General features: G+C 51.4%; 3 protein-coding genes and 1 long non-coding RNA gene across 25 annotated transcripts in view; 1 reads left to right on the top strand and 3 right to left on the bottom strand.

The window, feature by feature from the left end:
* LOC124513568 (pleckstrin homology domain-containing family M member 1-like) overlaps positions 1-5565 on the bottom strand; it is an 80611-nt gene extending 75046 nt beyond the window's left edge. For 9 of the 14 annotated variants that reach the window (XR_006962431.1, XR_006962430.1, XR_006962429.1 and 6 more), the window contains exon 1: positions 2890-5455. The gene's annotated coding sequence lies outside the window, so the exon portion shown is untranslated. The other 5 variants (XR_006962433.1, XR_006962432.1, XR_006962434.1 and 2 more) reach the window with 5 other exon arrangements.
* The window catches only part of LOC124512839 (leucine-rich repeat-containing protein 37A3-like), a 340529-nt gene that overhangs the window by 267781 nt on the left and 52478 nt on the right, over positions 1-20270 (bottom strand). The window contains exons 17-19 of the mRNA XM_047080445.1: positions 19817-19871; positions 19595-19737; positions 19412-19493 (exon numbers count right to left, since the gene is read on the bottom strand). Of these exons, the coding sequence (XP_046936401.1) occupies positions 19412-19493; positions 19595-19737; positions 19817-19871 (280 nt within the window). The remainder of the gene's footprint in view (positions 1-19411; positions 19494-19594; positions 19738-19816; positions 19872-20270) is intronic.
* On the bottom strand, positions 6886-10396 carry LOC124513583 (uncharacterized). Its single transcript, XR_006962451.1, has 2 exons — positions 10081-10396; positions 6886-7261 (listed from the first exon to the last, which is right to left on the bottom strand). It is a non-coding gene; the product is annotated as an uncharacterized LOC124513583 (long non-coding RNA).
* LOC124513576 (retinoic acid receptor beta-like) lies at positions 10542-15218 on the top strand. Of its 9 annotated transcripts, none has more exons than XR_006962449.1 (3): positions 10542-10833; positions 12775-13202; positions 14756-15218. XR_006962449.1 is itself a non-coding variant. In XM_047081709.1 (3 exons), the coding sequence occupies exons 1-3, from the start codon at positions 11601-11603 to the stop codon at positions 15000-15002; spliced, it is 399 nt and encodes a 132-aa protein (XP_046937665.1). In that variant the 5' UTR covers positions 11093-11600; the 3' UTR covers positions 15003-15218. The 9 variants fall into 9 exon arrangements, 2 of the variants coding, with proteins under 2 accessions (XP_046937665.1, XP_046937666.1); XR_006962444.1 differs by lacking the exon at positions 10542-10833 and adding an exon at positions 10847-11669 and having other exon boundaries at positions 13116-13202; XR_006962446.1 differs by lacking the exon at positions 10542-10833 and adding an exon at positions 10855-11669 and having other exon boundaries at positions 13116-13202; positions 14770-15217.

Raw genomic sequence — 20270 nt, 5'->3', positions numbered from 1 at the left:
CACCAAACGCTGGCACAAAAAAGCAGGGAATGAAGGGCTGATTTGGATACAGAACTGAGGGTGCGAGGGGGATGCTGCCGCTGGAGGTGCCAAGAGCCCACATGGACCAGGAAGCAGGGGCTCACAATTCACACTCGGAGCCTCTGACTCCTGTGCCAGCCCGATGTCTGCCAGCTCGGCAGGGACAAGCACAGCCGAAGGAAGTTTCCAAAGGGAGGGCCTCTTGCTACATAGCTGCTTCCCCTCCAGGCACGAGGGTCCAGCTGGAGCAGCACAGGGACACGCCTAAGGGAAACAACACGGGTTCGAATCTCGATTTGCCACTAACCACTCAGGCATGCTAGGTGGGGCACCACGGCAGACGTCTCAAATGGAGGTTATGAATGTGGAAAACGCCCAGCACAGGGCCTGACGGTACTAAGGATAAATGGTGTCTATTACCCCGGTTGGATGTGGCCAAGCCTTACAGGCAAAGGCCACTGTCTGAATGAGTCCGCTCAACTACCTGAAGTGGGTACACAGGTAAATCCCTCAGGGCACTGGCTCCCCCCCACCCCCCGGGGGTGGCTTAGGTGGGGGGCGGGGGGGCTCAACCTGAGCCTCGGGGGGGGCTGTTGGCTCGCCTGGACCGCCCCAGCCACTCGGACGGACCAGGATTGGGCAGGCACATTCCCATCTAAACAGATCTCTAGTGACCACACTGCCGAGCATGGAGGGACACCAAAAAACAGGTCATCGCTGTCTCTGTTCTCAAAAACCGATGGCCCAAAGAAGTTATCAAATGGAGGCATGCTGAATGGATTTTGTACTGTTCACACACATTGCTTCATTCATTCCTTGGAACCACCCTAGGCGAGCTCTTTTATTATCCAGATCTAACAGATATGAAATCAAAGCTGACCCAGGTCAAGGAACTTCCCAAGATCCCAGGGCTGATCAGTGGCGGGCTCTACCACCTTCGGCCAGGATGACATCCACCCTTCTGGAAGAGGCAGGTGTGAGCTAGGGCTAAGGGGTGGCTGGGGAGGGGGCAGGGGAGTCTTGGGAGGAGGGCTCTTCGGCTGGGGGCCCAGGTGGCGGGATGCAAGGGAGCATCGGGGTTGAGTCTGGCAGGAAAGGTTTACAGGCGAACAGCGAGGCATGGAGAACGGCAGGGTGGCCCTAAATGATGAAAGACGCTCTGATTCAAGCCCTGGCCTCTGGATCCGGCAGAGGGTGAACAGGACCCAGCGCCGACCTTCCTAAGTAAGGACATGCAAAGGGAGACAGGTGTGTGGAGGACGGCCCCCACGAAACCAGCTCTGGTCAGCGCACAACAGACTGACAGGAGGAACGCTAGCCCCTGGCCACAGCCCATCAGGCTGTCTCTCCCTCCACCACTTTCCCAGCTCCTACCCACTGGGAATCCTCAGGACCCTTTGCTGGAGACCAGCTCCATGCTCTGGCCACCAGGGCACCGGGAGAAGGGGACGTACTACAGAGTCGGTCCTGAAACCGTGCCTGATCCTAGAGGCTGGGTTTCTTCAAGGCTACCCTACGCAGCCCTGCAGGCCAACTTCAGGCTCTCTGGCTTTGAGACCCTGGCATCCAATCCCCTTTGGCAATTCCGGGGGCCTGCCCTTCTAGACAGAGCCTCAAGCCCTAAAACTGCCCTTCCCTCAGCCGGCCCCAAGGCTTGGGCCTCAGCAATCTGAAGAGGAGGACCATTGAGGCCTCATCAACTAATTAACTGAATATAATATTCACTGGAGGGAGGGAGGCTTATCGTTAAGTGGGTGCTCTGGCCAAGTCAGGGTCTGCTGAAAAAACAAAGTAAACTGACACTGAGGTCAGAGCAGGGCCAGACAAGAGACAACTGTGACCTAAAACAGTGTCAGGAACGTCACAAAAGGACAACAGTGCAGAGAAACCTAGAAGAATGGCCACTTGACAATTCACAAAACAGAACTGGGACGTGGGGGTCAGGCCAAAGTTCCGGGCACATCTTTCTTTGCAGGAAGCCAAAGCTCCCTACATAGGCCTGTCGGTTCTAGAACGCCTCAGGAAGGCAGGCAATGGCTCAGAGGCAGGACCACGACCATCTACGATGTGAGATCTCTGGGCTCTGGGTCTCCTGACTGCTAGGTCAGCACTCCAGCAGGCTCCTTGGGTGGGCCAGACCCCCATCTACCACGCTATGGGACTGGTTTCACTTTCTATCCTCAGAACTGTCTTCACTGACACCAAGAAGCAAACGAAAGAGGGGTGGGTCTTCAGGAGACCCAGAATCAAGAGAGCAAGTAGAGAGTTCAAACATCCCTGATACAGCTGAGCAGAAAAGGTGAGTGCCGTGTGCCTTTAGGAAACTCCTAAGCCACCCTTCGTCTACCTCTGCCCCTCTGTATCGGTTCACTCTGGCACAGGATCTCGTTCTCTATCCTCATTTAATTCTTAAAACAATCCTGTGAGAGAAGGATGATTATCCCTCATTCACAGAAGAGAAAACTGAGGCTCAGTAGAAACACGCCTCAGGTGAGGGACAGAATTTTCTCATTCCAAGCTCTGTGCCTTTCGCCCGTTCATACTGTCCCAGGTCCTCGGTTCAAAGAGTTTCAGGCAAACTTATTATTCACAGACTCTTCAGAAGCTCCACCTTATCAAAGAAGGCCTAACACTGACAAGAAACGATCTTGCCCATCAGATCTGTGGCCCCACCTAGCTGACCACAGGTCCTTTCCATGGCAGCCAGGTTTCCGAGCTGTCCCTCCTCAAACGTTCCAACACACAGGAAGGAATCGTTGTGGTTGATTCTCTTGGTGATACTGCCTGGCCTTCTATAAACATCCAATTTCACTTCCTCCAGAGACTAAGGAAGAACGAAAAGAGGAGAAGGACTCAGATGAGACTTACATTAAAAGAAGAAATGGATAACCTGGCTTCGCCACTTTCGAAACACTCCGTTCATCAGTAAACAGCAACCTCTTCTTCTGAGAGACTTCCCCGCCATCCGCGACAGCCTCGTCTCTAAGGCCTGACTCCGATCCTGCACCTGGCTATGCACGACAACAGGCCGGTGTTTAAGCCCTCCAGCTGCTGTACCAGGTGATGAGTCAGGGTTTTCAGTTGGAAACAAATGACAAAGTTATCTTCTGATTCAGAAAGACAGCGGACACTTCAGACATGTGAGTGCTGAGTAAACAGCACCTCCTTCTACCTGAAGAAAGTTGGATTTCTAGACAAGAGCCCTGTGGGGGGTGGGATGGGTGTGTGTGTGGGGGGGGTGGGGTTGGGCAACAAAGCAACTGAATATCAGCTGGAGGGCAGGCAACTTCTAGCTCGTGATTCCCAGTCCAAAGGCTAGTGGGTGAGGCCAGAAATGTGAAGTCTAGGAACACTGGGTATCTTTCTTTCCTCCCTCCCTCCTTCCATCCAACAACACCCATCTCTCCCATATTCTTGTCCCAGATCCCTTAAGATTCTGCCAAGGACCAAACTCCGAGTGAATGAAAGCAGGACCTTTGCCTGACTCATTCACCATTGTATTTCTAATGCTTCAAACAGTGCACGGCACACAGTGGTGCTCAAAAAATACTTGCTGAATGAACAGATGAGTAAAATAAAAAGGCTCAGACCGTTGCAGACCGTAAGAGGTTGAGGTATACAACTTTTCAGTGGTGGGGTCACTGTGGAACTCCTTCCATTACACCAAGCTGCCAACAGGCTGAAACCCTTCAGAGATCACACCTTAACGGAAGGGGATATTGAAGGTCAAAGGACATCCAATTCTCAAAGGCGTGAGACTATAAATGCAAGCAGAGACAATGGGTCTTCTTTGGGGTCCTTTACAATGGCTGTCAAATGGCCAATCCTTTGGAGTTTGGTCACCAGAACTTAGAGGGGAGGTGCACCCCCAAATCCCAGGAGATTATAAATGTTAACAATGGAGCCTGGGTGCCTCAAGAATGTCCTGCTACTCTGAGATAACTTGACTCTCTGTGTTCATGGGTAATCAAAATGGTCAAACCTCAATGATCCAGCACCTGCAAAAACAGGAAGCAATTCAACAGCCTCCACGGAGGCCTCGGCGTCCCCAGGATCCACTCACCTCTACTCTTCACAACATGTAACGTCACCTCTGGCACATTCGGTAGCGGGACTAATCTACAACCACTTCTGGCCAGGAGGAGCACTGGGTGAGGGTCCTTTCTAAGCGGCAGGGCAATACACACGGACATGATTCTGTGACCACAGCCAACCCCACACAGTGGAGAAACCCCTTGAGTTTCTCCAGATCATCACCCAAAAGGAAGTGATAAGCTCCCACTGCCCCAGCTGAATGAGTAGCTATCCCTCACCTTCCAGGTATTTGGATGATACCTACCATTCCAGCAGCCAACGCGAGTAATGTAATATGGATGCCAGGAACACAATCCTTAAGGACAGCTACAGGGGACCTGACATCCAGGAAAAGCACTTGACCCACGGGAGAAGGATCTCTACTCCTCCACACTTACTTACCATCTGAGGCCCCGCATCAATTGAGGTGTTCGGCAAGTGCCTGGCTCTGAGAAAGCAGGGGGGGTTGGCAGGGGACTGCACTAGGTTCTCAGATCAAATGGGGACCACATCAAGGGAAGAATGGGCACAGAGTTGGGATGAAGAGTTGAAATGGGGATAGGAAGACGTCAATCTAACAAGATTGGGTAGGGGTGGTGGGAACTAGGGCAGCAAGAGTTGGGGGGTGGTTTAGCAAAGACTCAGGAATGAAGTGTCCTCAGGCTGGCTGGGGATGGAAAGAAAGTACGTGGTGGGCTTGGAAGTTAGGGGTTGAGTGGGTGAGGACAAGAAGATACATACAAGACTTGAGACAGGGCTGAGATCAGAGTTATCAAGAAGAGGGGGGGTAAGCGCAATAGGGCATCTACTGTGGTGGTAGGTATTAAATGAGTGGGGGGAGGTGGGTGTTTTGGCTGAGCAGACCTTGGGGGGCTGAGCAGGGGGGCTGGGATAAGAAAGCTGAGCCTGAAAAGGGGTAAGCCAGAAAGACGGGGACGGGGGACGGGGGGTTCGAGGAGGTTTGCGTGGAGCACTGGGATCGCCAAAGGGGTTGAGGGGTGAGAATGACACGCGTTAGAGGGAGGCGGAGGGAAGTGGCTGTCCTAGGGGTTGCAAGTGGGCTACCGTGGGGTCGAGTGTGGCTGCACTTACGCAAGAGCAGTGGTGAAGGGGTGAGGGTAAGGGCTGGGCTCGGGTCACGGCTGAAGAAGAGGAAGGGGACGGGTCAGCACTGGCTGTTTGGGCTGAAGGCTCGGGTCCGAGTGGGGTAGGGTGCGGGGCTCAGGCGGGGAAGGGAAAAGGCTCTGAAGCAGGACAGTTTCAAAGCAACCAAGGGTTTGCGATCACGGACAGGGCTGGTGACCCATCGCCCGTTCTCGTCTCGGCCCCGCCGTCCCTTCTCACCCTCCTCGCCCTCTGACCCCTAACTCACCAGAGGGAGCGGGGAGGCGGCGCGGGGCACTCCTGGCCACTGCAGCCCCCAAGCCTCCGACCAGGCGCTGCGGCCTCCCGGCCAGCGACAACAGGAAACGGCGCTCGCGGCGCCTGACGCCATCACGTTGGTTCGGCGTCCGGCCCCGCCCCCGGACCGCGGAGCCAATCGCAGGGCCGGCGGAGCCTCGGGGCGGGGCCAGCGCTCGGGAAAGCCCAAGTCACCAGCCCCAGAGCAGGTGAGTGATCTGGGAGGCTGGGGAGTCTGCGACCCGAGATGCGCATGAAGAGGCGAGGCCACCGGGCTAGCCCACCAGTGTCGGGTGGAACGTGTCCTACTGCCCGCCCCCAGCAGTGTCTGCGTCTCACTAGATCCCGGCCGCCTTCTGGGTTCATGACCTTGCCTGGGCACAGCACTATCTACCATTGAGGCTGTCTGTTGGCCTCCTGCCCGGAAGGTTCCCACTTGTAAAATCGGACCAATAACGTCTACCCTAGTTTTGCCTCCCTGAGGGCATCAGTGCAGTAGGTGCTTCCCGCCTGGTGGTTCTCAGGAAAAGCATACAGGTTTTGATCACCGCTGTCACCAAGGGAGCACCTTTAGGTACCCGTCAGCCCCCAGGCATGAAGCTTAAGGTTCTGGTTATTCTCATCTAGCCAGGAAGTTGTTTGTTTCCTTTACTTGGTAGAGTTGATATTTCTCTTTCACATGGACTCAGAACAAAAGGTCAAGAGTGTGTGTTGGTGGGGGTGGGGAGAGATGTCTTGTGCTTTGGACACTTCATACCTGCAGGCTTAGGTCAAATGGGATCTTAGGGCCTGAGTGTGGGGTGAGTACTGGGGTGGAGAGGTACTGCTACCTGCAGGTCCAGGGGGACTTTGGGGGTGTCTACAGGGCTGGTCTGGGAACGGGACAGGTCTTGGAAGAAAGCTCCACTGATCTGGGCCAGGCTGTCCATCAGCCTTTCTGGGAAGGGGAGAAGAAGGGGTCCCAGTGCCTGTTTCCATTTATAAAACCAGCTGTTGGAGATGTGGCACCTGAGTGTGTGCGGGCTGCCTCTTCAATAATTCTCTCTCTAGGAGCGAGAACCACCTCTCCTCGATTTTAGACTAGATGAATCTGAGTACATTTAGTATGGTTAACAGTTGAACAGAAAGTTAGAAATAAGGACACGGAGGGATGCCTGGGTGGCTCGGTCGGTTAAGTGTCTGACTTCGGCTCAGGTCACAATCTCACAGTTGTGAGTTCCAGCCCTGCATTGGGCTCTGCGCTGACCGTGCAGAGCCTGCTTGGGATTCTCTCTCTCTCTCTCTCTCTCTCTCTCTGTCTCTCTGCCCCTCCCTCGCTTGTGCTCTCCCTCGCAAAAGTAAATAAACATTAAAAATAAATAAATAAGGACACAGAAGCAAAGCATTATCTTAGCATTAAACAACTTGGAAAGTAAGGAATTTACTAGGAAATCCAGCTTCCTGGGCAAAAGGATAGTGTTTCTGGTTATAATTATAGCACATCAAGAGCATCAGTGTCTTGATACAAGCATGCCCTCCCCCAGATGGAGCCAGCAACATTCCTCAGTTCTTCCAATGAATTTTTGCGCAGCTGCTGTCTGCAAAAGCTGTGGGAACCCCGCATGGTAATCTCTTGTCGATCTTTTCAGGAGCCCCCGTCTCCTGGTCTTCTCTTACTTCTCAGGCCTCTCGGCCCCTCTGCAAAGTCTACGGGCTTGTCTTCCTCTCTCCATCTTACTCTGGCGCACGTTTCCACCATTCATGGGCCACGAGTCCACCAGGTAGTCTGAGGCCGGAAAAAAAAAAATCTCCCATTACCCTGTTATTTGAGCAATAATAAAGGTACATGCAAAGTGCCATGGTGCCAGAGAAGAGGCCTGGAAGGTTATCCTGGCGGAAGCACCTTTTATCTGAGCCTTCCGGGTGGACACAGGAAAGGGCGATGCCGGCGAAGAGACTGGTAGAGAAAGGGCTGGTGGGTAGGAATGCAGACTGAGCTCAGGGGAGGGTGCACGGAGAGGTGGAGAGGAAGCTAGGAAGTAAGGCCAGAGTAAGGGGAGGGGGATTAGAATGGAAGGGGGAGATAAAGACAGATTGGGCAATGGGGAAAGGGAGGAGGCACAGACACAGCTGGAGGCCAGTGCAGGAAGGGCTCAGAGGCTCACAAAGGCACTGGTCTGTCAGATTTCAAGCACTACGCATAGTCATTCAAAGCCAGGCAGGAGAACTGCAGGCATCTGAATTTCTCGGGGGTCTAAGGTGTAGATTCCTGAACCCCGCCCCTGCCCTGGAGAGTCACTCTGGGATGAGGCCCAAGAATTTAGCCTTGACCCAAACCTTTTCTGTCTCTTGCCCTACCACCCGTGGATCTGAAGGGTGAGAAAATGTGAGAATCTCTCTTTAACCTAGGAGCTGAAGGGCAAGGGATTTAACAGGTGTGGAAAATAGAGGCTCCTATTTGCCAGATAGGAATTTTGATTTATCCTTAGCAACCACCCTGAAGGTAAGCACCATTGTTATCCCCATGGCATAGATGATAAAACAGGCTTAAGAGAGGTTAAGGAACTTGGGGGCCCAAGGCCATACAACTCATAATTACTACAGGTGGGATCCTCACCCAGCTCTGATTCTAGCTGGAGAACTAGCATAATTCAGTGGCCGAGCAAGTGGGCTTTGGAGCCAGGAACGCTTAGGTTTGAATGCCGGCTCTACCCCATACCGTTTTCTAGGCCTTCCCTAAGACAGCGCGGGGCCCAGCACAACCCAGCAAGTGTGGGCCTGAGACCACTGCCACAGTCAGTGGTTTTCACAGGCCCCTCGAGATGGCACCAGAGATAGAAACTTCTAAGTTTGATTGGTGGTTAGAAAAGAGAAGTAAATCACAACACTCTGAGGCCCCTTCGCCTCAGGCAGAGGGGCCAGAGTGTGTGACTTCTGGGAAGTTCCCCAAACTATCCGAGCCTCAGTTCCTCATCTGTAAATTGGGGAAAATATCAGTTGCCATGAGGATTAAAGAAGATAATATCCTCAGGACGGTTTCTGGTCTGAAGTAAGCACTTGAGGATAACTAGCTATATTATTATTATTATTATTATTATTACAGTTTTGGCTAATTTGTACCTACCCAGTCCAGTCAGATCTCCGTTTTCTAACTGGTCTTTGAGCACTGGAGTGAGAGCCTCTCTTGTTTGAACCCCAGATGTATCCTTACTTGGTCTCTGACCGAAATCATCTAAGTAGGACTAATGCCACCATTTCTTTTGAAACCGGAATAGGTAATGTTCTCATGGCTTCTGTTGCAGGAAGCTGGTTCTTCCCACTCTCTTTGAAAAAACGGATTTAAAGGGTTCGTAAAAATGATTTGTCAATTCTATCTCAATAAAGTTGGACACAAATACAGCTTTGAGGTGCAGTTGACAAAAGAATGGACTCTTTAAGCCTCCCAAATGTTATCACATGTAGTTTACAGTTCAAATAGTACGAAATGAAATGGTGAGGAAACAGAATGACCCGCAGCAGCCTCTTGCCTTGACCATCCCCACCCTCCTGGGCCAGCTCACCAGTCCTCAGTTCTCCTTACCTCTCGCTGGATCTTCGGGTGCTTATCTCCACCTATCTTGTGTTTCTAGCTCTTAATTCTTCCATTTGAAAGATTTTTTTTAATTTTTTTTTTTGAAAGAGAGAGAAGGAGAGAGAGAATCCCAAGCAGGCTCTGCACTGTCAACACAAAGCCTGATGCGGGGCTCGAACCCACGAACCGTGAAATCGTGACCTGAGCTGACGTCAGACGCTCAACCGACTGAGCCACCCAGGTGCTCTGATTCATCCATTTTAGACACTGTCTGTGGACTTCCTGGCAACACAGGCAAGGAGTTAGGTCTTTAACACCCCCCACCCATTCCATTCTTGGGGTTTAGTTTTGTCACTCTTGCCCCACGAATGATAGTGGTTGCAGAATTGTAACTAGGTAAGTATTGTTCACCGTAGAGCTTACTCATGTAGTCCGATGGCACTCGTTTCTGTCCCCTGACCCCCCGGGGTTTAATTTCTTCTCCTTCTCTTTCTGTGCTGCCCGCCACGATCACTCCTCCACTCCGCTCCAGTGCTCTGGCATGACAGTTAGTGCCATTTCCCTCGGCTACCTCCTTGACCTGTCATACGCTGCTGTCCTGGAACCTTCCTTCGCTGCTTCGTGGGCTGGGCTTTTCCTGGCTCCCTTCTCTTCGTGCTTTCTTTACTCTCTCTCTTAATCTGCAGTTAAGAATCCCTTTCTAATATTAAAAAATAGAATGGTCTTTGGACCTGCTCGTGATCGTAGGTATCCTTTCAATATCTATTAATTGGGACAAAAAATACAGAAAGACCAAAAGTTACTATGAAGGCACTCCTGCTCTTAAGTGAATTTGTGTTTTACTCACAATAGCATCTATGAACGTGTGAAAGCCTGTTCAAAGTTTAGGCTTAGGGTTAGTTCAATCTAGCCTCAATGTCTGGTCTTCCATTTGTCACCTCACCCCCTCAACTTGCCGTGAGACAACCCCTCTCTTGACTTTCTATTCAGTTCCTGTGCCCTAGCAGAGACTTAAGTACTGGTTTAAGGCCCACCTTGCAGGTGCACGTGGCCATGGCTGGCCAATCAGGGTCTCCTCCTACCAGATACAGGGTCCGAGCAGACCAATCAGAGGCTTTTTGAAGACTGGCTTTCCTTTATGAGGCTTGCTCAACCTCAGTGGAGAGTTGGAGTTACTAACGACTATCTTTGCAGTCTTGGGGCATGCATCCGGAAGCCTGAAGCCATCATGGAGGAAAGCACAACTGAGGGACAGTTGGGGAGAGAATGACGTTTGAGCGCTAGATGCGGCCAGCTTTAAGATCTTAGGCTTCCCGGTTATGTGAGCCGATACACTGTATGACATTTTTGGTTTAAGCATATGTTAGTTGGATTTCTTTCACTTGGAGCATAAAGAGCGGCGACTGATATATTGTCTTTGCGAACTTGGGCAGGTTATACAAGCGGTGTGTACAGACTCGGACCGTGACAACGCAGCTCCCATTAGGTCCCCTATGGCTGCCCTGTTATCAGCCTGAGCCTGAGACAGCTTGACATTGAATAGTCCGTTTTAGGGTCTGGAGGAAACGACTTACCATGAGTCACTGCCCTAAAATATACTTTCTACCCACATGCCCGGTGCCTGGAATTCTGTGGTGATGGTGGCATTCCTTAGCGTCAACCATGGCTCTCTTCAAGCGGTTCTCCTTTGGAGTGTGAAGTCTGCGATATTTAACTTGTAGAAGTCCTTTCTTCTGGAGGTCCCTGTGGGAGGCAGTGGATCCAGGATGCGGTGTAGACAGACCTAGGTACACATCTCAGTTCCCAATGGCACGGTCCCTTTGCCGCTTTGGGGGCAAACACATAGCACTGTGTGCTGACCTTTAGGAGGTCAGTCTGTATTACATAAGGAATCCTACGCAGAGAGTGAAGAAATGGTCTCAGATTCACCCAGTAATATCCCCGAGTCAGCCCTGAGGGCAGGGTCTGGCACTAGGCGTTGGGAAGAGGAAGGAGATGTGATTCTTGTCTTGTCAGGGCTCCTGACCTAATAGAGAACTGCGGTTGAGTCTTCACATGGACGGACGCTATCTTTCACTCCGCGCCATTCGTAGGTGACGCCTAGAAGAGCAGGGCCACCGTGTCGTAGCCTCTAACCCAGGACTCTGTCACATTCTGGGAGAGAGAATTATGGGCCCTCCCCGCATCCCCGCTCCTGCTGTGTCTCCTCGTGGCCACAGTGCACTTTCCCATCCCCTGGCTTGGGGCTTGGGGCTGGTTCCGTGCTTAGGCTCGAAGAGGCTCGAAGAGGCTCGAAGAGGCTCCGTGCTTAGGCTCGAAGAGAGCAAGAGTGCTTGCTCTCTTACGCTTCTCTTGGGTAGCCGCTGCCTCTTCAGCCTGGGTCCCGGCAGCAACACAGGGAGACAAGACCAGCAGTGAGAAGCCGCGCCGATCCAGCCAGCAGGGCGTTAAAGTACAGCGGTAACGGCCAACCTGTGAGAATCGGTTTCCCAGCCTCCTGAGTTTTGAGGATGGTTTATTAGTTAGCACTGTTGTGGCAAAAGAGAACCGATACATGGACTCCCTCCGTTATCAGGTTACGTACAGGTTCAGCTGCTGCAGTAGAGACCCGACACAACAGTGGGTTAAGTGATTTTTTTTTTAATTCTTTTTTTTAATCCTTTTCTTCGGGTGGGGGGGAGTGCAAGCGGGGGAGGGGCAGAGAGAGTGGGGCAGAGGATCCAAAGCGGGCTCTGCGCTGACAGGCTGACAGCACAGAACCCGACGTGGGACTCAAACTCACGAACCGCGAGATCCTGACCTGAGCTGAAGTTGGATGCTTAACCGACTGAGCCACCCAGGCGCCCTTTAATTCTTTTTGGTTTTAAAATTTTTTTTTTCAACGTTTTTATTTATTTTTGGGACAGAGAGAGACAGAGCATGAACGGGGGAGGGGCAGAGAGAGAGGGAGACACAGAATCGGAAACAGGCTCCAGGCTCCGAGCCATCCGCCCAGAGCCCGACGCGGGGCTCGAACTCACGGACCGCAGATCGTGACCTGGCTGAAGTCGGACGCTTAACCGACTGCGCCACCCAGGCGCCCCTAATTCTTTTTGGTTTTAAATGTTTATTTCTTTTTGAGACAGGGGCAGAGATTGAGTGGGGGAAGGGCAGAGAGAGAGGGAGACACAGAGTCCGAAGCGGGCTCCAGGCTCTGAGCCGTCAGCACAGAGCCCGATGTGGGGCTTGAACCCACAAACTGTGAGATCCTGACCTGAGCTGAAGTCGGACACCTAACCGACTGAGCCATCCAGGCGCCCCAACAGTGGGTTAAATTAAAAAACAGCTTCTTGGGGGCACCCGGGTGGCTCAGTCGGTCAGGTGTCTGACTTTGGCTCAGGTCATGATCTTGCCGTTCATGGGTTCGAGCCCTGTGTCGGGCTGTGTGCGGACGGCTCAGAGCCTGGAGCCTGCTTCACATTGTGTGTCTCCCTCTCTCTCTGCCCCTCCCCTGCTCGTGCTCTGTCTCTGTCTCTCAAAAATAAGTCAACATTGAAAAGAAATTTTTTTAAGAAGCAGCTTCTTGATCTCTCATATGATAATCCGGTTAAGTACTGGATCTGGGGCTGGTTCGGTGGCTCTTATGTCAGGGAGCCAGGCTCCTTCTGTTTTCCTGCTCTACCACCCTGGGGTGTAGCCCTCATCCAGATGAGGCCTTTGTACTGTTGAAATCTTCATTTCCTCCACAGTGTGGCGCCAGACCGCTCTCTGCCGCTGCCCTGGAACACAGGCAGCCTAAGCACCATTCCTGCCTCTGCTTCGGGCCTCGGGACTTTTCTTCTTCTTGAATGAGTGTGCTCCCGCCCCCCAGCTGGTGCTCCACGCCATCCCCCAGGTCTCAACAACATACCCCCACCAGGACCACAGGAGCCAGAGCTGGTCGTGCCTGGTGCTCCTCAGGACTGAGAGGCCCTGACCTCCGTGGGGGCAGGAGCCGGCCAGCATGACCAGTCGGGACTCCCAGGTTAAGAATCCAGTTGAGCCTCCCGGTCATCCTCAATCTGCTCTGCCCTTCGTCTCCCGCCCGCAGATCCCTGCTGACCTCCAGCCCTGAAGAAGCCGGAGAACGTCTGCTTCCCCCACCTCCCCGTCCGCCTTGTCCTCCTTCAGTAGTTTGGTGAGCATACAAAGGCCTGTCAAAGTGGTCCCTCTGTTTGGGGGATGGGCTCAGGAGGGGTGGGCATGTGGCTTCGGAGGGTGACAGATTCTTTCTCCAAATGCTCGCCGGGCTCCTCCGAGCCCTCTTCTTGATTCAACCTTGCTTGGCCTGTGAAGACTTGAACAAACACGGGCATGGTTGCTGGCAGCTCGTGGCCGCATCCCTAGTAGGACCCTAGCCTCCCTTAAAGTGCCTGCCTGCAAAACTCCCGGCTGTCTAAAGGATTGGCTGCTTAGTCCAGCCAACGCCTGAAGATCGGGCCCCTGTCTCCCAGCTTCTGTGAGAGGGCAGGAGCTTAACTTTGAGAAGTGTCAGCAAAGCCAGATGGGTCTCCTATGGGCCAGCGTCCCTTCCTGCTTTTTGTCATCTTTCACTTCTGATTATAGAGCCCCCACTCATTCCCTTCCCTAGCCCCTCATTCTCCCTGTGAAATACCCCATCTCCTCTGTAATAATCCCAGTTGGGTGCCTGCTCACGATGAACCCTTTCCCCTACGGCACTGCAATACTGTGTTACTGACTGAACTCTGTCTGGATTACTTTAAGTAGTGTCTGCTTTTGTTTATTTTCATCAGGGGAGGTGTGCAGGATCAGCCTTTTAATTTTTTTTTTTTAATATTTATTTTTGAGAGAGAGGCAGGGTGCAAGCAGGGGGGTGGGGGAGGGGCAGCGAGCGAGGAAGACACAGACTCCAAAGCGGGCTCCAGGCTCCGAGCTGTCAGCACAGAGCCCGACGTGGGGCTCAAACCCAAGAACCGTGAGATCATGACCTGAGCCGAAGTCGGTCGCTCAACTGACTGAACCAGCCAGGTGCCCCAACAGCCTTTGAAATTAAATTATTTTCAGGATCAGCTTTTTTAAATTTTTTTTTTTTCAACGTTTATTTATTTTTCGGACAGAGAGAGACAGAGCATGAATGGGGGAGGGGCAGAGAGAGAGGGAGACACAGAATCGGAAACAGGCTCCAGGCTCTGAGCCATCAGCCCAGAGCCTGACGCGGGGCTCGAACTCCCGGACCGTGAGATCGTGACCTGGCTGAAGTCGGACGCTTAACCGACTGCGCCACCCAGGCGCCCCAGGATCAGCTTTTTAAGTAAGCATCCCAGGGATGTTTGCGTATAGAGGTCCAAAGGCTAGATTTTGAGAAATCATGTTTCCCTGTGGAGATCTTTTCTCTGGCAGCCCTTTTGAATGGGGGCTATGTTTTCTCACATACTGCATTGCCAGTAGTCCATCCAGCTTTAATTCCAGTGAGCACGTTCCAGAGATGAAACTAAGAATCAACTCCAGGCGCTTCTCCAGTCACCTCTGGGGATGAGTGTATGTCGTCAGCATCCAGCGCCTCACCTGCTGCCCAGCTAGAATGACACCTTTCAGGGTTTCTGACTTAGAAACACGACCACCAGGTTACTCCATGTGGACACCACCCCCCTTTTACAAAGCCTTTGAACACCCACCCATCAGGAGGGGTTTGCTGGATAATGTTGGTTGGCTCTTGACACCCATTTCTAGCCCCTTCTTTGCAGGTCCTGGACACCCACGAACCATAGTTCACGGATTCCCTCGACAGCAGAATTCTGCCAATAAAGCGTACCTGTGTGAAATTTGGAAGGCGGGAAGGAGGCGGAAGCCATGCTTTTCTCCTCTGCAGCAGCAGACATGCAGGCTGAATGTTGGAGTCCATAGTCCCCACCAGTCAGGCTTGGGGCCATGGGGCTGTAGTGACCCCAGCAGTGGCTTCCCGAAGTTTCCTGACTGAGTGGCAGCAGCAACTTTGAATCTATGGAAAGCAACTGTGGTAAAGTAACCTGAGAGCTAGTGGTGCGATTCCCCCCTGGCCCTGACCTTCACCACCACGAGCCCCACCAGTGGTGAGCACCAATTGCTTGTATGACCTTTGCGTGTGTGTGTGTGTGTGTGTGTGTGTGTTTGAAATATCTAGAATGGTTTGTTTTCCTGGCTATGGTAGTTTTAAAATATGTTCACAAAACTGAGGGTTGATGGGGGGTGGGAGGGAGGGGAGGGTGGGTGATGGGTATCGAGGAGGGCACCTTTTGGGATGAGCACTGGGTGTTGTATGGAAACCAATTTGACAATAAATTTCATATATTGAAAAAAAATAAAGATCTACTGAATGAGTGCTGGAAAAAAATAAAAAATAAAATATGTTCACAAATTCTTTGACTCTTCTCTCTTTATTTTTATTTTTTTTTAACGTTTATTTATTTTTGAGACAGAGACAGAGCATGAACGGGGGAGGGGCAGAGAGAGAGGGAGACACAGAATCCGAAGCAGGCTCCAGGCTCTGAGCCATCAGCCCAGAGCCTGACGCAGGGCTCGAACTCATGGACCGCGAGATCGTGACCTGAGTTGAAGCCGGACGCTTAACCAACTGAGCCACCCAGGCACCCCGACTCTTCTCTCTTTAAAAGGTGGGGTCTAGGGGCGCCTGGGTGGCGCAGTCGGTTAAGCGTCCGACTTCAGCCAGGTCACGATCTCGCGGTCCGTGAGTTCGAGCCCCGCGTCAGGCTCTGGGCTGATGGCTCGGAGCCTGGAGCCTGTTTCTGATTCTGTGTCTCCCTCTCTCTCTGCCCCTCCCCCGTTCATGCTCTGTCTCTCTCTTTCCCAAAATAAATAAACGTTGAAAAAAAAATTAAAAAAAAATAAAAATAAATAAATAAATAAATAAATAAAAGGTGGGGTCTAAATTCCCACCCCTTGAATGTGAACTGGATTTAGTGACTAAGTCACTGCTAAATGCTGCTCTGTGCCGTCTGAGGTGAGGTCATAGGAAGGATACCTTCTGTCATTTCTGTCTCTCTTTCTCAGATCACTCACTCTGGAGGCACCCAGCCATCATGCTGTGAGGACATTCAGTCAAACAGCCTGTGGGCAGGCTCATATGGCAAGGATCTGAGGCCTCCCTCCAACCCCCTTGACAGCCATGTTAAGTGAGTGAACCACCTTGGAAGTGGACCCTTCCGACTCAGTCAAGCCTTCAGATGACTGCAGCCCTGTGGTATCTTGAGAATCTCACAAAAGACCCAGGGGCAGAAGTGCCCAAGCTATTCCCGAAATTTTGACTCAAAACTTTTGAGGAATGGGGCGCCTGGGTGGCTCAGTTGGTTGAGCGTCTGACTTTGGCTCAGGTCACGGTCTCACCATTCATGGCTTGGGGCCCCGCATTGGGCTCTGTGCTGATAGCTCAGAGCCTGGAGCCTGCTTCAGATCCTATGTCTCCCTCTCTGCCCCTCCCCTGCTTGTACTCTCTCTCTTGTTCTCTCTTCAAAATAAACATTAAAAAAGACGTTTTTTTGAGGAATAACTGCTCATTGTTGTTTAAAAAAATTTTTTTTAAATGTTTATTTTGGAGACAGCAAGAGACAGAGACATAGAGTGCGAGTGGAGGAGTGGCAGAGAGGGTCATAATCTCGTGGTTCACGGGTTGGAGCCCCGCATCGGGCTCTGTCCTGACAGCTCAGAGCCTGGAGCCTGCTTCACATTCTGTGTCTCCCTCTCTCTCTGCCCGCATGCTCTCTCTCTCTTTCTCTCAAAAATAAACATTAAAGAAATTAAAAGAAATATGGCAGGGTAGCATTTGAGACTGATAAGTATTGTGCAAATTTGAGGTAGTGTTATAGAAACAACATTTTCTAAGCTTCACTTTATGAACCACATTTGCGCTAATGGAAATATTCCAAAATAGGAGAATGGAGTTGCCTGGAATCCCGGCCCACACTTCGGGAAGCCCAACGATGCACAGATGGGTCTTCTTGGTTTCTCGTCAGCTCTGTCTCTGTGTCCACCTCTCTTATTCAAAAAGTCACCACCAGCCCCCGCTCCACCCAGCTCATTAAGGAGTTTGAGCTGGCATGAGGAGTTTCTGCCCTTGTGACCTAAGAGTGACTACAGGGCCTGGTACTGCGCCCGGCTCAAAGCACGTGCTCAACAAACAGTAGCTGCCACCATCCTCATCGTTGTAATTATTGATTCTTTGATGGTAACCATGGCTTAGACGTCTCTGTACCCCTGCACCCTGCAGCAGGGCAGTATAACCGTCAGCAGGCTTTGGAGTTAACAGGCCTGGATTAAACCCCTACCTGGCAGTTTTGGATTTGCGGCTTTGGGCACCTGAACAGGTTACCTACGTCCTTTAAGCCCTGTCCCCTTATCTGCCAGATGGGGATAATAAAGTATGTTTTCACGGACTGTTGGGCGAAATTAAGACTGCAACACGCCCAACCCAGGCCTTGACACCAAGTAAGCAAATAGTGAACTAGCTGCTGCTGCTGCTTCCGATTACTGTTACTCTCTAGTCTCGTGCTTTCAACACAGTTATTTGTTGGCTCACTGAGGTCACCACACAGAGACAGACACTTGGTGGCCATTCTCACTAAAACGCTGGGGGAACGGGAGCAGGCACCAGGAGAACAGGTGTCCTTGCCCAGCAGCAGCAAACTAATAGAGCCGAAGAGGCACTGATGGGCCAATCACTCCGCTTGGAACCGTTCCTACCAACCCTGCCAAACCTGCTGGGCTGTGCCCCAGTCCTACTGTCCCCTCGGGGGACTCTGTTGGTGGCCAGCGGTTGGTGCCATATTCCATCACCTATCGCTAAGCCACCAGCATTTATTTGGGGGCATCTAAAGAGATTGTCAGGGGCGCCTGGGTGGCTCAGTCGGTTAAGCATCCGACACTTGATTTCAGCTCAGGCTGTGATCTCACGGTCGTAAGATCGAGTCCCTCGCATCGGGTTCCACACTGAGCACGGAGCCCGCTTGGGGCTCTTTCTCTCCCTCTCTCTCTGCCCCTCCCCCCTTGCTCTCTTTCAAAATAAACAGACATTAAGAAAAGAGATTATCAAACCTTGTTCATTCAGGATTTCTTTTATTCACTACTGTATTTTGACTCTGACGTCCTTTTTCTAAAATCTGTCATTCATTTACTCAGAAAGTATAGATGACTTCATTATTTTTAATGTTTATCTATTTTTGAGAGACAGTGTGTGAGCTGGGGGGAGGGACAGAGAGAAAGGGAGACAGAGGATCTGAAGGAGACAATGCAGGGCTCAAACTCCCACACCATGAGGTCATGACCTGAGCCAAAGTCGGATGCTCAACGGACTGAGCCACCCAGGCACCCCGACTCCTCCCAACATCCCAAATGTGACTGGTTAACGCCCTCCTCTGCAGAAGTGGAGGGATGTTTGCGTCTTCTGCACGTTGTGCTGCATTATCTCCTGGAATCGTGCAGCCCTGATCTGAGCTGGGTAGGAAAGCAGTGGTAGGTGTGGTGCTGGGCTGAACTGGAGAGAGCCCAGCCGCACGCATCCGACCCTCAGTGGGGTCAGCAGAGGCTAGTGTGGTACAGGTGAACAGTAAGTGCCCCCGCCAATAAGTTTTCTGAAATAAAGGCCTGAGCAGGGCAGTCCTGGGTAATTACTGCTCTCACACATTCTTTAACCCTCCAGCATCTCCCTGCTAGCTCTCTGAGGGTGGGGACTTTTTTTTTTTTTTTAAAGAAAACAAACAAAAAAACCCAATGGGAATTATCTACTAGCTTGTAAGGTTGAGGAACACTCTACTTCCACCTACAGATTTTGTGTCCGAGTTTGAGCTCTTGGGAAGAAAGACAGGCCTCAGCCCGACAGTGGCGGTAGGCTCAGCGATCCAAACATTCTGGCAACCCCAAAGACCTTACGGAGGGGCCAGAAAGAGACGATCCTCTATGGGCAGGGGGTCAAGCGCGTTGTGAATAACTGGTATTGGGTGAGCCAGGGGAGAGAGCACCAGAATAAGCTGTTAATTAACTTAATAGTCTAAGCCCCTTGAAGATACGTTCTCCAGTTTCCAGAGACTGACTGTATCAGGGAAATGAGGGAAAGACGCCCCATTCACCCTACTTTGCCCAGACTGTCTTGTGGAAATACTGGCTACCACGAGGGACTCTGGCTTCAGTCCTGCTTCTCTCGCCTGTGGCCCCTGTTGTCTGTAGATAAATATTGAACTGTTTACGTTTTAGTTCCTTACCATGTGGCTAGAATTGGTTATGGATTTATACATTTCAATATGAGAAGAAAAAGTATTTTATAAGCAATGCTGAGAAGCCAGTATCGGAAGTAAACTTTGTAGGTGGCCTGAGGCAGGACGGCGTTCACTCTGTGACAACCTCACATAGTGTCTCACTCTTGTCACCCAGCTCTTCAGTAGTGGAATCTGTGGCCTTCTCTGCTGTGGCTTTGCCAGCCTCCCTGGGAAAAGGAGAAGAATGCCAAGGCTTTGACTCTCAAAAGGAACAATTCAACTCTTCATAATTTCCCCATTTTAGAGAAAATCTTCCCCAATCACGTACCCTAGTTTCATGTGGAAAATCTCATCTTCATCAGAAGAATCCTTGTCGTGTAGCTTCTGTGCCATGTTTTTCTTGCGTGTGGCATTGAGAGGTCTGTACATGTCCCTAAGCCAAAGTGGCCGCCTTCTCCAGAAAAAGCCCTCCTAGAAAACAGAAAGGACAATGTTAGGTCTGTTTCCCCTGCCTTCTCCAGCCACGGTACTTTATCCTCCTCAGATTTACCTGATTGTCACTTTCCTTTGAGCATCTCTTACGCAGCAGAGATCCAAAGAAGCCCCTTGAAGGAAACACACACACAGACAATTAGTGATTCGTACCATTTTCCATGCCTCTCACAATGTATTTCTCCAGTCTTATTAGCAGGCAAAATCAACACAGACCTGGGATCTCAGAAATAATTCCATACATGCTGGGCTTTCAGAATTTTCCTGTGTCTGTCCATAATGGCCCCACAGTGTCCCTGGGAGACCTTTGTATGTAACTTGACATGAAGTATAGGCAGGATTTTCACCCTGCTCACCTTCTGGCCCTTGGCCAAGTGCCCTTGTGCAGTCAACAAACTGGGTGACCACACGGCAGAAGCACCTAACTCTCTCCAGAAGCATTGTACATCAGTCCCCACCAGGCTTAGCCTCCCAGGCATCATTTGCTGGCGGGTGGGGAGGTGTTTCTATTT

Source organism: Lynx rufus, unplaced genomic scaffold (assembly GCF_022079265.1).
Source record: "Lynx rufus isolate CCGP_SWC_20201006 ecotype Redwood Valley unplaced genomic scaffold, mLynRuf1.p SCAF_18, whole genome shotgun sequence".
NCBI lineage: Eukaryota > Metazoa > Chordata > Mammalia > Carnivora > Felidae > Lynx > Lynx rufus.
The sequence above is the reverse complement of the archived record's forward strand: the minus strand, read 5'-3'. Positions and strand labels throughout refer to the sequence as shown.